Here is a 17026-nt window from a genome sequence, read left to right as displayed (position 1 = left end):
CTAGGGGGCTTACCGCTCACCATCTGGTCAGTACTGATACTATGTCTGCCTTATAGTAAACTCTTTTTTTCTCACATGAACTGTTCAACTAAAAGTTCTAGAAGTTTTTTATGGAAAAATTTTCTGATGCTGTAAGTAACTGAAGATAGAATTTCCTTTATAGATTTTTTTCACAGATTGATATGTTTGCAATATATCTCTTTCTATAAATGTATTCTGACAGTTTATTTATTTATTTATTGCATAAAGGGATCGTAACATTCGTTTAATTATAAAACTCAACATCTGATTTGGAGTCTCTGTTGGTCTTTGACTTATTAGAATTGATTCATATGCACTTTTTGCAGCAGTCCTAGGAGTTATGACTTCTTAATTTCCCAAAGATTCCCTGATAAAGATAATATTTTAGAACAGGAGCTTTCATTTCCTTGGTACTTTGTATTTAATTTAAGTCTGAGAACTTTCCAGAGAGACAAAAGAGTTAAAAAAAATTAAGATGTGCCTTTTTTAAAAATATATTTTTTAGTTGTAGTTAGACATAATACCTTTATTTTACTTATTTTTATGTGGTGCTGAGGATCGAACCTCGCATATTCTAGGCGCATGCTCCACTGCTGAACCACAACCCCAGCCCAAGATGTGCTCTCTTAATATGACCTTGTTAGAAGTGCAGAAAGGATCTCTATACATTATTTCAACTAAACAGTTCAGTCTAGCACACAGTAAATTTTTGTGAGCAAAAAAAAATTTTTCATCACACTAAAATTGGATATCATTTTTAGCCTTGACAATCTTGGAAATTCTTTTTTTTTTTTTTGGTCCCTTCCCTTGCTGCAGTCTTCCTTTCATGTTATTTTTATAACTTTTCATCAGGTTGTTATAAAATCCAAAACACTTCATTGTGGGCTCTTTGAAATTATGTTCTGCAGCTGTATGTGAAGATCTTTATCTCCTTTATGTATTAATCATATGCAGCCTGATTTTTCACCCTACCACACAGTGATCTTCTGCATATGGCGCATGTCCATTCATTTTAGAAGGCACTCTTGAGAGCAGAGGAGATGGAGTTCAGGCCCTAAGAAAGTAGAAACTTGATACTTACATAATACTTACATAATGCATACACAAAGAGAAAAGGTTAAAATCATTCCTTGAAAAACATTTCAGATAGGACTAATTAAGATTTAGGAAGAAAGGATACATACAATAAATATTTCTTCTTAGAAGAAGTACAAAACAAATCCCTTAGTAGCATTAAGATGAGCCTGGCAACACTTTTATGCTGGAATGTTCTCTCATCTGGGCATGCCCACAGACAGGTCTGCATGAGTACAGCACACACTTAATAAACATGAAGCAGTTTCTAAAGTCTTGACATTAGGCTTTCCTTATCTTACTATCCTCCCTTAGCTATAGTTATTCAGCCACCATTATGTGTTCTGTGACTTTAATATCATTATTTCACAACAAAAATGCGTTTTAAATTGAAAAGGCTATTACAGGGAGAATGACATTTGATAGCCAAGTGATATTGTAGTGATTATCAGTAGAGAGCCTGAGCCATAATGATTGGGTTTGAGTCAGATTCCTTCACTTGCTGGGCATAATGGCCTATCCCTGTAATCCCAGTGACTCAAGGCTAAGGCAGGAAGATGGCAAGGTTGAGGCTAGCCTCAGCAATTTAGTAAGACCCTCAGCGAGATCCTAGACCAAAAAAAAAAAAAAATTCTTTCACTCACTAAACCTGAAACAAATCACTTAACCTCTCTATGCCTCAGTTTCCTCATCCACAAAATAAGGATTATAATAATAAATAATAAAATCTCATAGAGTTGTGAAAATTAACATATATATGTATATATATGTGTGTGTTATATATATATATATATATATATATATATATAGAGAGAGAGAGAGAGAGAGAGAGAGAGAGAGAGTGTGTGTGTGTGTGTGTGTGTGTGTGTGTGTGTGTGTGTGTGTAAATAGAACAGTACTACTGCCTGGCACATAGTAAACACAATATAAGTGTTGTTACCACTTATAGAGATTGTTGGTTTCTCTACAATGGAAGGCAGAGCACAGTTTATTCAAAGAAGACCATGTTCAGCAGTTTAGATAGGACCATACCATTCAAGAGTAACAGAACATGGCTTTGTAGATAATGAACCTTCCCTTCCAACTCTTCAGACTGGAAGAGATTGATCTTTCATACTCCAGCACCCTGACTCCAACTCCCTTTGAACCCTACTACTAACACAGACATACAAGTGAAAAGAAAAAAAAAATCACAATATCAGCATGATCACCAAGGAATCCAAGACATTTATGTATAGTAAGAATAAAATGAAAATAATAGCAAGCACCTATGTAGCACCAGGTGCCAGACATTAACTACATTTTTCCAATTCACTGCCATTAAGTCCTTACTAAACCCTTAAAAGGTAACTGCCATTATTAAAATCTCATTTTATAGAAAAGGGACAGGCACAAAACTGCCATAGCTAGAATGTGGCAGTTTCAGAATTGAAATGAAGCCAACTTCTCCAAAGCCAGGTGTCCTTAATTGCTGCACTTTTTTTTATTACCTTTTATTCAGAATGAGAGCATCTTGTGGGCTAAAAGTTTGAGTCAGAAGTGCAAGTCATCATTGATAATTCCAGTAAAAATATTTGCAGTAAATTATTTATATCTGTTTCATTCCTGAATTGCTAATTCTTAATTAATGTAATTTACTTAAATAATTTGGTTTCAATGCTGCAGGATTTCTAAAAGTTCTTGGAAGTATGTTCCTTTTTTTTTTCCCCCTCTTCCCTGCATTGGGGATTGAACCCAGGGCTCCACACATGCTAGACAAATGCTCTACCATTGAATTACTAAATCTACAAATATATTTTTATAGTTTTATTCTGTGGACCAAAGAAACCTCAAGTAGGCAGTTGAAATAAATGTTTGGAATTGAGAGGAATTAGAGCTAGAAATAAAAATTTAAAAATTAACAACATAGAGATGTTTTAAGTAACCAGACTGGATGAAAGAATGTTAAGAGTTGCATAAGTAAACTATAGATCTGAGGACTAATTCCCAAGGTCGTACAATATTTACAGGTCAAGAACATGCAGAAGAACCCGTAAAGGAACCCCAAGAATATGGTGAAGGAGGAGGAAAGAGAGGGAAGTGACCCAGAGGCCAGGTGAAAATAATGTGTCAAGAAATAGTGGTTGGGGTCTGGGATTGTGGCTCAGTGGCAGAGCACTTGCCTCGAACGTATGAAGCACTGGGTTCAGTCCTCAGCACCACATAAAAATAAATAAATAAAATAAAGGTATTGTGTCCATCTACAACTGAAAAATTATTAAAAAAAAAAAAAAGAAAGAAAAGAAAAGCAATAATGGTTGTTTTTTAAGTTGAAAGATCCATGAGTTTTGTGTGCCAATGTGAATAATTTAATAGGGAGGGGAAGAGAAAAGGGGATTAATTACTAGAATGGGGTCTGAAGTGGCAAGAAGAGATAAAATCCATTTACAGGCGGGGGACTGACTTATATTAGAACAATACAGTTCATTCATGCAAGTAATAATAATCAAAACACAATGATTACTCTGTACCAGGCTCTGTTCTAAGCACTCTACTTATTTTAATAATGTAATGCTCCTAATAGTCTTGTGTGGTTGATAACAGTTACCATCTTTGTTTTGGATGACTATGTTGAACTACCGAGAAGTTGAACCAGTGATACTAATTTTCTTACGCTGGCATTCTAGCTCTAAAACACATGGTCCTGCACAATAGAGTTTTCCTGTGGCAACCTCTGAAAGTTCACTTTTTATTGCTTCTTTTTTTTTTAGCAAAAATAGGAAATAAGGTTATGAGTGAGATCAGGGTAGGTGTGAGTTTTGGATATGAACTTCCTTTCTCTCTGATCTTACTGTCTATCCCCATCACCCTATCTCCACAGAGCCTCACAAACCTTCCTGCTACATTTTTGTCATTCTCTTTTCATGAATACTCTTCAAGTGTTGTCATGTCTTACCTCCTCTTTTTATCCAGGTCATTATTTGTATGTCACCTTTTTGAAGAGGACTCCCTTAATCACCCTAACTAAACCAGCTTCCCTATTCAGTCTCCAAACTTTTTCTCCTTTACCCACATCCTCCCTACTAGAAAGTAAACTTGATGAGACAGGTTTGACTGTCTTGTTTACTGCTTATAGCACCAGCACCTAAAGTAGTGCTTGTAACATAATAGGTATCAGTTAATATTTGTGAGATAGAAAAAATAATTTTCTTTTGTTCATTGACAGTTTCCTTTTATCTCGTAATTACCTGTTTTCTGTTTTTAAGTGTTAATATGTTTTTTATTGGTTCTTCTAACATAACAATAGGATTCATAATTACAAAAGCATGGAATATAATTTGTTCTAATTCAGTCCCCAGTACTTCCCTTTTCCTCTCCTCTCCCCATTTCCTTCCCTCCTTTCTGCTATTTACTTACAGTTTTATTTTTTTATCCCCCCCCCCCTATTTTGGATTAGCTTCCACATATCAGAAAATATTCACTCTTTGACATTCTAATTCTGGCTCATTTTACTTAGTATCATAATCTCCAGTTCCATCCCACTTATCAGCAAATGCCATAAAGCCATTTTTTTCTTTTTTCAGCCTTTAAGGATTAATATTCTCAACATGATATCTTTATGTTGGAAAAAAAAGTGGTGTCATAGTATTAGCAACCATTTATTTTTTTATTCTAATTTGTTATGTATTTCATATTAAACATATAGAGCACAATTTTTCATATCTCTGGATGTACTCAAAGTAGAGTCACACCATTCGTGTCTTCATATGTATACTTAATAGCTGCCATCTGACTTGAGTGAAATCTTAGGGTCATGATGTCCATCTCATTCCACCATCTTTTCTACCCCCATGCCCCCTTCCCTTCATCCCCTTTGCCCTATCTAAAGTTTTTCCCCTCCTCCCATGCTTCCCTCCCCCATCCCCATTATGGATTAGCATCCTCATATTAGAGAGAACATTCAGCATTTGTTTTTTTTTTTTGGAATTGACTTACTTCACTTAGCATAATATTCTCCAACTCCATCCATTTACCTGTAAATGCCATGATTTTTTTTTCTCTTTTAGTGCTGAGTAACATTCCATTGTATATATATACTATAGTTTCTTTATCCATTCATCTACTGTAGGGCATCTAGGTTGGTTCTGCAATTTTGCTACTGTGAATTATGCTGCTAGAAACATTGATGTGGCTATATCCTTGTAGAATGCTGTTTTTAAGTCCTTTGGGTATAAATGGAGGAGTGGAATAGCTGGGTCAAATGGTGGTTCCATTCCCAGTTTTCCAAGGAATCTCCATATTGGCTGCAGCAGTTTGCAGTCCAACCAGCAATGTATGAGTGTGCCTTTTTCCCCACATCCTCACGAACACTTATTATTGTTTTTATTCTTAATAGTTGCCATCTGACTTGAGTGAAATCTTAAGAGTAGCTTTGATTTGCATTTCTCTAATTGCTAGAGATGTTGAACATTTTTTCATATATTTGTTGATTGACTGTATATCTTCTTCTGCAAAGTGTCTGTTCAGTTTCTTGACCCATTTATTGATTGGGTTATTTGTTTTTTTGCTGTTAAGATTTTTGAGGTTTTTGTATGTCCTGGAGATTAGTGCTCTATTTGATGTGCTTGCGGTAAAAATATGTTCCCATTCTGTAGGCTCTCTGTTCACTTCATTGTTTCTTTTGCTGAGAAGCTTTTTAGTTTGAATTTGTCCCATTTATTGATTCTTGATTTTATTTTTTGTGCTATAGGAGTCTTATTAAAGAAGTTGGGGCCTAATCTAACATGATGCAGATTTGAGCCTACTTTTTCTTCTATTAGGCACAGGGTCTCTGGTTTAATTCCTAGGTCCTTGACCCACTTTGAGTTGAGTTTTGTGCATGGTGAGAGATAGGGGTTTAATTTCATTTTTTGCATATGGATTTCCAGTTTTCCTGGCATCATTTGTTGAAGAGGCTATCTTTTCTCCTATATATGTTTTTGGTGCCTTTGTCTAATATGAGATAACTGTAATTATGTGGGTTAGTCTCTGAGTCCTCTATTCTGTACCATTGGTCTACAGGTATATTTTGGTTCCAATACCATGATCTCTTTGTTTCCATTGCTCTGTAGTGTAGTTTAAGGTCTGGGCAACCATTTATTTTTAATATGAAAATGTATAAACAGAAAATTTGAAAGTTAACAGTAAAGATCATTTGCTCACAATTTTTTTTTTTCCGTGCTTTATGGGTTTTATTTATTTATTTATTTATTTTTAAGGATTTTTTTTTATTATTAGTTGTCCAAAACATTTTGCCTCTTGTTTTACCTATATATTTTTATCGTGTTTCATAAAGCTATATAACAAAAAGATATTAAACACTAATAGCATCTAATGTTTGAATTTTCAGTTACACTGGTGACTTACAGCTTTTTTTTCAAACTCATATTCAGTCAGGGTTCACACAATATTTTTATTTTTATCTCTTTAATTGATTATAGTTTTAAAGACCCGTGTGCTTTTTTCCTTTATAACATTTGCTTTTTCAAAAGCCCAGGCTAGTGATCATTTGGAAGGTCTCACATTCTAGTTTTTCTAATAGTTTCTTGTCCCTCTGTCCTCTGTATTTGTAGTAAGCTAGAAGTTAGACTAGTTATTTGGTTAGATTTATATTGAATATTTTTGGCAGGAGTATATCCTAGGCAATGCTTTAATTCATATCACATAATAATCTTTAATTCATATCACATCAGTGAGCAATGAATGTCAGATGTTCCAAAGACCACTTGATGAAGTGGCACAGTACCCAACAGGGATCTTAGGCTCTGCTAGGCAAACTCAAAGGACTCAAATGTGTCATACTTGGCACCCACAGGGATTCAGGCCAGAAGGCACATCAGGGCAGCATTGCATATTTCTCTCTAGTGCAAGTCTTCACAGCAGTCAATTCAGTAGAATAGCTCAGACATAGAGAAAGGAGACAGAATATTCAATAGTCATCTCTATAATGTCCCAAATAGGAACTGATTTCTTTTCAACAGCTCCTACACATGACTTCTAGATCTTTGCATATCAGACTTTATACCAGTTATAAGAGTTACTATGGGCTGGGTTTGTGGCTCAGTGGTAAATCGCTTGCCTAGCATGTGTGAGGCACTGGGTTCGATTCTCAGCACCACATATAAACAAATAAATGAATAAAGGCCCATCAATAACTAATAAAAAATTTTTTTAAAAGAGTCATTGTATCCACGAAAGCCAAGAGCATTGAGATACCTAAATCAGGAGCCACTTTTACCACACATAGTTTTGCCCAGTAATACAGCCAGAAAATTAGCTGAAGATCATATTTGTCTCTAGAGAAAGCAAAAGGGTTTTGTTAAACTTAACAGATAGAGACCCGTCAAATTGTTATCATAAAGTTAAGTTCTTTTCATTTTGCAAGTGACTTTCTATGTGTGGTATTAAAGAGTTTATATATTCAAATTGCTTGGTTTCCCCTTGTCCTTCCCCACACTTCTTGATTTCTTCAGTGTTTTTATTCGAAGAAAATATTTCTTCTGTTTATGACCAAGTAGCTGTTCCCTGTTCTATAGGGTTTTTTGGGTAGGTGTGTGTGTTTAATGTCTAACTTCTAAATACACCTGCATTTTATTTTCCTGTATATCATGAGGTAAGACTATAACCTAATTAATTTTTTCCAAAATTAAACAAATTGCCCAGTACCTGTTATTGAATAATCTCTTCTTTTTTCATTGAAAAGTACAAAGAATATTGTTCTGTTGTCTTCCTTACATAGAATAGGAATGTTTTGGTTATTTTACTTCTTTTTTGTTTGTTTATTTGTTGATTATGGAGGAGGAGGATTGAACCCAGGGCCTTGCTCTTGCTAGGCAGAACTCTTTCACTAAGCATGTTCAGCCAGAGAAAGGAAAAGTTGTGCTCCATTTGTATACAGTGTATCAAAATGCATTCTACTGTCATGTATAACTAATTAGAACATATTTTTTAAAAAAAATTTAATCTTGTTTAAACTAAAAGAAAATAAAAAAAATTAGTACATTGTAGATATACATATAGGTGAAATTCACTGTGCTGTATTCATATATATATATATATACATAGGATATTTTGGTCAGTTTCATTCCACCATTCTTCTCCTTTCCTATCCTTCTACTCTCCCCATCATCCCCCTTATACTCCACTGATCTTCCTTCTGTTTTTGTGGGATTCCTTCCTGCCCCTTATTTATTCTCCTTATTTTGGTCTAGCTTCCATATGTAAGAGAAACCGTTGGACCTTTGACTTTCTAGGTCTAGCTTATTTCACTCAGCATAATGTTCTCCAGTTTCGTCCACTTAACAGAAAATGCCATAATTTCATTCTTCTTTATGGCTAAGTAAAACTCCATGTGTGTATATATCACATATCTCTATCTCTTCATCTGTTGACAGGCACCTGGTTTGGTTCCATAGCTTGGCTTTTGTTAATTGAACTACTCTAATCATTGATGTGACTGCATCCCTATAGTATGCTGATTTTGAATGTTTTGGATAAACCCCAAGGAGTGGGATAACTGAGTCATGTGGGGGGTTTTTTGTTGTTTGTTTGTTTGTTTGTTTGAGGAATCACCATACTGCTTTTAAGAATGGTTGTACTAATTTGAGTCCCACCAACAATGGATAAGTGTACGTTTTTCCCCCCTCATTGCCAACATTTATTTGTGTTCTTGATAATTGTCATTCTGACTGGAATGAGGTGAAATCTCAGGTAGTTTGAATTTGCATTTCCCTGATTGCTAGAGATGTTGAACATTTTTTCATATATTTGTTGATATATGTATTTCTTCTTTTGAGAAGGTGACACATTGATTTTTAAAATTACTCCTAGATATTTTGCATTTTTATTCATAGCATAAACAGATTATTGTTGTTAGTTCTATAATTTTTAATCGTCTTACATTGGTTTTCGTGCCAGGTATAAAGAAAAAATCAGTGAAATCTGCAAAAGATGGTACATCTCTGGAGGAAGAAACTGAAACAGAAAGACAAAAGGTAAAATGTGGTCATTGTTACATGCTTAGTAGATATTTGAAATGTGCAATTTAATTGAAGTTGTTCATGTGAATTTTTATTGTTCCTAATTTTAAAAATAAATGATTTTAGTGATGAAATTTATACATAAATTTTATGTAATTATATTTTAGCAGTATCCCAGCAGCTTGGGAGGCTGAGTCAGGAGGATCACAAGTTCAAAGCCAGCTGCAGCGCTTTAGCAAGACCTATCTCAAAATAAAAATTAAGGGGCTAGAATTGTGGCTCAGTGGTAGAGTACTTGCCTAGAATGTAGGAGGCACTGGGTTCAATTCTTATTCAATTCTCAGCACTGCATATAAATAAATAAAGTTCCATTGACAACTAAAGGAAGAAAATTAAAAATGAAATAAAAATTGAAAAGGGTTGAGGATGTGGCTCAGTGGTTAAGCACCCCTGGGTTTAATCCCTGATACCAAATAAATAAATAAATAAAATCTTTGCCAAATGTATTTCAACTAGTATAATGCCTAAAGCCCAGAGTATATCCCTTTATGATTAAGAAAAAATCTTCTCATTATTAAAAATTTGTACTATAACTAGGAAAATTTTACTATTGAAACCTAAAAATATTACTGTTAGCTTTAATTTAATCTGAATCCACCCTGTAACACAGACTTTGCTATTATGGCTTGTGGAATGCTAATTTCTGTTTATATAAGTCTTCATCAAAACTGCAGTGGATCTTATGCTTCAGTGACTCCAAAGGTCCATAGTTTATGTATTCTTTGCTGAGGAAGGAATTGGAACCAACATGCCCCTGTAACTGGTGTTCACATCATTGTCTACAAGTGAGTCACAGGTTGCCAAAATGCTGCATCTAAATGCATTTTTCTATTTTCTGTTCATTGCATATAAGTAATACTCATAAGATTATTTAAAGAGAAACAAAGCGGGCTGGGTTATAGCTTAGTGGTAGGTAGCTACATGCCTAGCATGTGTGAGGCACTGGGTTCAATTCTCAGTACCTCATAAATAAGATTAAGGTCCATCAACAAGTAAAATAAATAAATAAGTAAAAATTTTAAAAACTAAAAAGAGATGAAAATCTTTGTGGAAAATGGCTCTGAAAAGAATTCACCGGTAAATGCCAGTTCCAGAAATGAAGGAAGTCAAAGCAATCCAAAGTGGAAATATAGGAAGATTTGCAAAGGTCAGGGAGCATACTCTATTTTCTCTAGTATATGAAGTTGTTTACTTGATTTTTGGTGGTTGGAGGCACTGAGTATTGAACCCACAGGTTCTTTATCACTGAGCCACATCCTCAGCTGAAGCTAGCCTCAAATTGGCAATCCTCCTGCCTCAAGGATTACAGGTGTGTTCCTCCATGCCTGACTTGTTTGATTCTTTTCATTTTTTAAAAAACTTAATACCATGTTTGATAAATGTGTGTGTGTGTGTGTGTGTGTGTGTGTGTGTGTCTGTTTGGTGAAAACAGACATACTAGATTTCAGAAGCAAATGTTAAGATTCTACCCTCAAAAACAGTGTCAGTGTTGAAAAAGTAAAGGCAACAGAAGCAAAAGAAATTCTCCTTGTTGTTAAAGTGCACATCTGGAAACTACAGTTTGCATCACAAAATAGATTTAGTGTCTTTTGGTAGATTTAGTGTTATTGCTTAAAAAGAGCAAGCTATCATGTCTCTCCCCACCCTGTGGCTGATGGTTCATATCATTGTCTGTGAGTAAGCCGGCATCTTGATGAGGTTTTCTATTCTATATTCATAGTATATAAATAATAGTCTTAAAATAACAGTGATAAAAGAAACCCACTTTTTTACATTTGAACTTTTTCTTCTCTCCACAGGCTGAAATGGCTTTGCTCATGATGGATGAGGAGGAGGACAGCAAGAAACACTTCAATTATAACAAGATTGTGGAGCACCAGAATCTGAGCAAAAAGAAGAAAAAGCAACTTATGAAAAAGAAGGAATTAGTAGAAGATGACTTTGAGGTAACCAAGAATACAAGTTATTAGCTTCTTAAAGGTAGAATTGAGTCTAAAGTCAACTGTGGAGGTAGAAATTAAGTTACCCTTAATAATGTCTTGAGAAGGGCTCATGATGGAGCCAAAGCTACAAGCTAACATAGGTCATCCCCAGTGTAGATCAAATCACTCTTTCTTTGGTTAATAAGCAGTAGGTGAAATAGTTGACTTAGTTTTGGTAGCCATGTTGTATCTAAAAAATATGTAGCTTTTATTGTTAAACCCACACTCAGGGATGCTCATGCTGGGAAAGGCTTGCTTCATTAAGCCCAGCAGAGGAATAACAGATTCATGTCACACTGGGTTACACTCTGGCTGTGTATAGTGCCAGCACAGTAGCCCATGCTTTTTTAATTATTGTTCTCTTATTTCCATCACTCCTTCTTTTTCCTCTTTGCTGAGTACATAATCCTAATGGCCACAGAGTCCTTATGCATGACTTTGAGCCCTCTACAGAAAATTTACAAACAGCCAATAAGATAAACTATTTAAAGATTTCCAACAATTAACATAGAAGAAAAGAACCAGAAGATAGAGAAATTTTAAAGAATGAGGGTAGTATATAGATAACTTCTGAAAAGATTTCCAACAATTAACATAGAAGAAAAGACCCAGAAGATAGAGAAATTTTAAAGAATGAGGGTAATATATAGATAACTTCTGATTAACATGAAAAAGGACTTGGGAGGCCTCTTGAGGCTCCAATTTGTATGAGTCAGTTTTACATTTGTTTCACTGAAGTTGTTGGTGAATTGATTTTCTAATGAAAAAAAAAAAAAAACAATGATTTGTAGTCAAATCTCCTATAATAAGAGCTACCTTTACACATTAATAATCATGCATAAAAATATTTTTCATGAGATTTTCTTTGTTGTTTTTGGTATCACATCTGACCTTACTATGATCCATCTCCAAGTAGATTCATGTTTCTCTTTCTGGTCACCCTTATTCCTGGCAATACTCAAAAGCCTGGCTGAAGTGAAGAATACACTCTTAAATGTGGAACTGTAATGTTTTTATAGAAAGGTGGAAGATAAATTTGAGGCCTGTATCTTACTAGATCTTTGTCTTGGGGTGAATTCCTTCCCATCAAGGTTGTTAAATCTTGATTCATGAGTCATCTTCAGTAGCTACTTTATCTTGACACCAAGTTAAAAATTTCTTCAAAGGTACTCAGAGTGTAATAATTTTGTACAAAACTCAGCAGGAGACATCCTGATTGGCTAATTGATGCTGGACAGAAATCTATTTCATGCTGTAAACAAGGGGTATCATTCCTATAGTCAAAGTAGTCATTGTAGTTTAAAGCCAGTGTATGGACCACTATAGTTCCCTTTTAAGTAGATTGTCCTTATGCAATAAGAATGACAAGCCCTTCACCTTATGGTCCAAAGGTAGGCCTTAAAACTTCACTGAAATTCTTATAATAAATCAGTGCAAAATGCTCAGATGTGTATTTTATATGACCAACAACACGCTACCTTTCTAAATTTGGCCTCATGTCTGGGCCTTTTGTTTACTAATTTTTATTTTACTTATTTATTTCTTTTGAATTTGCAGGTAAATGTTAGTGATGCACGGTTTCAGGCAATGTATACTTCCCACTTGTTCAATTTGGATCCTTCAGACCCTAACTTCAAGAAAACAAAAGCTATGGAAAAAATTCTTGAGGAGAAAGCCCGGCAAAGAGAACAAAAAGAAGAACTCACTCAGGCTTTAATAAAGAGAAAAGAGAGTGAATTTGAAAAGACATCACAAAAGAAGTCTATTGATCCTGCCTTATCAATGCTGGTTAAATCTGTAAAAAACAAAACAGAACAGTTTCAAGCAAGAAAAAAACAAAAAGTCAAATGATGATCTTGTTTCTTTTTGGATGGAGATGTGTACAGAAACAGAATGAATACTGAGAAACTGCTTTTCAAGAATATGAAAACTTTTTCTGACCATACTAAAATTTTTCTCTGTACATAATTATTGTACCTAATTGTGGATGGCAGATTTGTACCAGTATTCCCACAGATTAATCTTAATTAAATTACCTGAATTATAGGATTTATAACAATTTTATATTTTATGAAGTTTAGTTCCTACTAATAGAAAGTTACTCTAAGTTAGTTTCTTTTTAAAAGACTTTACAATTCTGTGTAAAAACAAAGTGGTATTTACTCTTAAGTCCATGTCACAGGTTAGTGACAATTTGAAAATAAGGATATGTAATAATACATTTATTTCTGTGAAAGCAAGAGGCAAATTTAGATAGCTACTCAAGTTATTTATTTTCTAGCTATAAAGGATGGAAGCCAAGAGCTTTGTTGTTTGTCATGCTTAGTAGTTTGTTTATGGAATTAATTTATAAATAAAAGCACAAAATATTTTTATTATTTTGCATAGAACTGATTTGTTTCACTTTATGTACCTCAAGTAAATTGCTCTCTGGAAAAAAATATCTGAAAATGTGGCTTTAACTCTTTTTAAGAGGACAACTCCATGAAAAGGCAGTTCCAAGTTTTCATTGCTCATAATTGCTTTTGAAATATTCGTGAAGTCTACAGTGGTTTTTCTATTTGTAGCAGCAAAAAATTCTTCTGTCTGTCCTTCAGATTTTTGGAATGCTTTATAAGGGTGGATATGCTGCTATAGAGTTTAAGGAAAACTTAATTCTTTTTAAAATTAAAATAAAACATACCTTCAAGGCCTTAATAATCTTAGATCTCATCTGGGCTAAGTTTTATAAATTATTAACTGACCACTTGAAAAGGAAAATTAGATGTGCTATATATAAGTAAGTGGAAATAAAACCAAAATAGTCACTTGGAGCAAATTATAAATATGGTACCTTCTAAACGGCAGTAGGTGTTTGGCCAGGCATATGGTTAATAGTAAACTTAACATTTTGGGTATAAAAATTCAAACTTAATAATATAGCATATGTTTTAAAGAGTGAGAGGATAAAAAGTCAGAGCAATTTCAAAATAATGAGAGAATTTAAATGGTTTCTGAAAGGGAAGAGAAAAGAGGACATTTAATTGTTCATTCTGACAGGGAGGAAAATGCAGAGCATCTGAACAGAATTGTGTTTTTTTATAAAACATCGTTAGGTTATTCAGCCAAATAAAACATTCCTTTGATACATACTTGAATTCCCAGTCTTGTCTCATCACTGAGTAGTCATGAATCTTAATATGTTTGAGTATAGTCTATAAACAGTTCAATAATTCTTTTTATTTCATTCTTTTTAAGGAAGAAGTTTTGTTCCCTTAAATTGTTAATCATAGGGTAGGGATTATTACTCAGTTTGATTTTAAGGTTCCTGTTAAACTGAGCCTTTTGGTGGTTTGGCTTGTTTTGGATTTTTACTTTTGAACATTTTGTTTTTAAATCACTATATTTAATTATAAAATCTCATTTTGCTAGTCAGGCACAGAATTATAATAGATAAGTTGAACATGTACACAGGCCTGACTCATTTTCTCAAAGAGTTGATATATTTTATGTAGGAAAAAAAAATGAGAACAGTTTTATCAGATACCAAATTCTGCTAAATAAACTACACCAAAAATTCTCAAATTATTGAGTTCTCAAATTATTGCTGGTGATAAAACTCAGGATTAAACATTGCCACTGTAACAATTCAGTGAATAAGTGAGGGTAGTTTTGGTGACTCTGAAGGTCACATTTTGGATTTTTTATTGTTGGAACCATGAAGAGTAGCTACTATCAACAGTAACATCTAAAAAGGATCTTAATTGGTGACTCTACTGGTGAAGCTGTAGTTTCTCAGAATTTCATAGAAAATCTTGGATCAGCTTTATGTAGGGTATAGTTGCTACTTATTCTTAGAGGGAAATACATTAGAAAGACCTAGCAGAAAAGTGAAGATTATACTCATTCCAGATTCATTACAGAGTAGGACAATATTAGATTGTGTTCATTAGAATTGCTTGGTGTGTCTTAAAAATCTCAGGGGCCCAGTCTGTACCCCAGACCCAATAATCCTGGTAGGTTCTAGGCATTGATATTTTTTAATGCTTCCCAGGTAATTCTATTGTGCAGCCAAGGTTGAGAACCACTTCTTTGGAAGGAAGGAGACCCAAGGAATTTGCTTTGGGGTTCACCAGATCAGAGACTTAAATGAACTTAATATTAACTGTGTCTATTAGCACTTGTTGTTTAACAAACACCTCAAAGTGCAGTCGCTTGACAAGGCAAACATATTAAGAATCTATAGTTGGGCTGAGGCTGTAGCTCAGTGGTAGAGCGCCTGTGTTGCACGTGTGAGGTCCTGGATTCAATCCTCAGCACCACATAAAAATAAATAAATAAAGATACTGTGTCCATCTACAACTAAAAAAAAGTATTAAAAAAAAAAGAATCTGGGTTGACTGAGGATTAAGGGTCAGCTCAGCTGAGACTTAACTAGATTCCACTCAACTGAGATGCCTCCATGTTGGCTAAAGGATCTCTCTCTCTCCCATTACCTATAATAGGCTTCTTCGCATGGTGATAGAGTGTTCTCAACTACATCAAAAGTCCCAATACACGAACGTTTTTACATAATGCAGTGTCATATTTGCTGTTGTTCTTGTTGGCCAAAGCAAATCACAGGGCCAAACCCCAAATCAACAAGTGACAACGTTATAAAGCAAAGGGATATACATACAATAAGCCATAAGCAAATTAAAGGTCACAATTAAAACCATCTACACATGATTTTCGTTTCCTTTTCTGTGGAAAGGGAACTTAACCATCTGTCAGGCAATATTAAACAAGGTTGTTTCCAGTTTGGGGCAATTACAAAGCTGCTATTCATGTACAGTCTTGTATGTGAAACAGGTTTGCACTTTTCTTGGGGAAATACTAAGAGTAGAATTCTGGGTCATATGGTTGGTTTATATTTAACTTTAGAATAAACTACAAACTTTGCATGAATGTAAATTGGTCTGTAGTCTTGTAATGTTTTTTGTCTAGTTTTGATATCAGGATAAGTACAACTTCATAAAATGGAGTGAGAAGAGGAATGAATACTTGAATTTTCTGGAAAAGAATGTGCAGAATTGTGTTATTTCTAACTTACATGTTGGGAGAATTGCCAGTGAAACCATGAAGTTTTCTTAATAGGAAACTTTTAAATACAAGTCCAGTTTCTTCAATACATGCAGGACTATTCAGATTATCTATTCAGTAAATTTTCATAGCTTGTAAGGAGGCATTATTCCATATAAATTATGGATGGAATGATGTGATTTTTTTTTGCAATGTTCTCTATCCTTTTAACATCCTGAGAATGTATGGTAATATCCCCGTTTCATTCCTAATATTGGTAAATTGTGGCTTTGCCATGTATTTTTTGACCAGTCTTCATAGAAAGTTATTAATTCTACTTATTAATTTTGAAGAAACAGCTATTGGTTTGACTCATTTTTCTCAGATGCTTTTCTTTCTTTCTTTTTTTTTTTAATATTTATTTATTTTTTAGTTCTTGGCGGACACAACATCTTTGTATGTGGTGCTGAGGATTGAACCCGGGCCGCACGCATGCCAGGCGAGCGCCACATCTCCAGCCCCATCAGATGCTTTTCTTTATCCAACTCCTGTGAAAAGACAGTCCCTGCTCTCCAGAAGCCAGATTTCTAGCTAGTCTTGGCAGTGTGGCATCCCAGAAATAAATTTCCCACAATCCAGCAGGCCACAGCTGTACATGTTCTCTCTCTCTCTCTCTCTCTCTCTCTCTCTCTCTCTCTCTCTCTCTCTCTTTCTCTCTCTCTCTCTCCCTCCCTCCCTCCCTCCCTCCTTTTCTCGCTCCCTCCCTCCCCTTTCCCTGGGAATTGGCGATTTCCTATATTCACAATTCCTAAGAGTTCAGTCTTCCCTAGTTACCTCTTAGTTGTTAATCCT

The 17026-nt window shown here is 34.6% G+C and overlaps 1 protein-coding gene across 3 annotated transcripts in view; it reads left to right on the top strand.

The window, feature by feature from the left end:
- Positions 1 to 13512, top strand: part of Esf1 (ESF1 nucleolar pre-rRNA processing protein homolog) — a 75266-nt gene extending 61754 nt beyond the window's left edge. For all 3 annotated transcript variants that reach the window (XM_048811325.1, XM_015482994.2, XM_048811326.1), the window contains exons 12-14: positions 9031 to 9107; positions 10952 to 11098; positions 12692 to 13512. In XM_048811325.1, the coding sequence (XP_048667282.1) occupies positions 9031 to 9107; positions 10952 to 11098; positions 12692 to 12985 (518 nt within the window). In that variant the 3' untranslated portion in view covers positions 12986 to 13512. The remainder of the gene's footprint in view (positions 1 to 9030; positions 9108 to 10951; positions 11099 to 12691) is intronic.
- Positions 13513 to 17026: the final 3514 nt, after the last annotated feature.

The sequence above is a fragment of the Marmota marmota genome, unplaced genomic scaffold, assembly GCF_001458135.2.
Source record: "Marmota marmota marmota unplaced genomic scaffold, marMar, whole genome shotgun sequence".
In the NCBI taxonomy this organism is placed as follows: Eukaryota; Metazoa; Chordata; class Mammalia; order Rodentia; family Sciuridae; genus Marmota; species Marmota marmota.
Note: the sequence above shows the minus strand (reverse complement) of the source record. Positions and strands in the feature narration are given on the sequence as shown.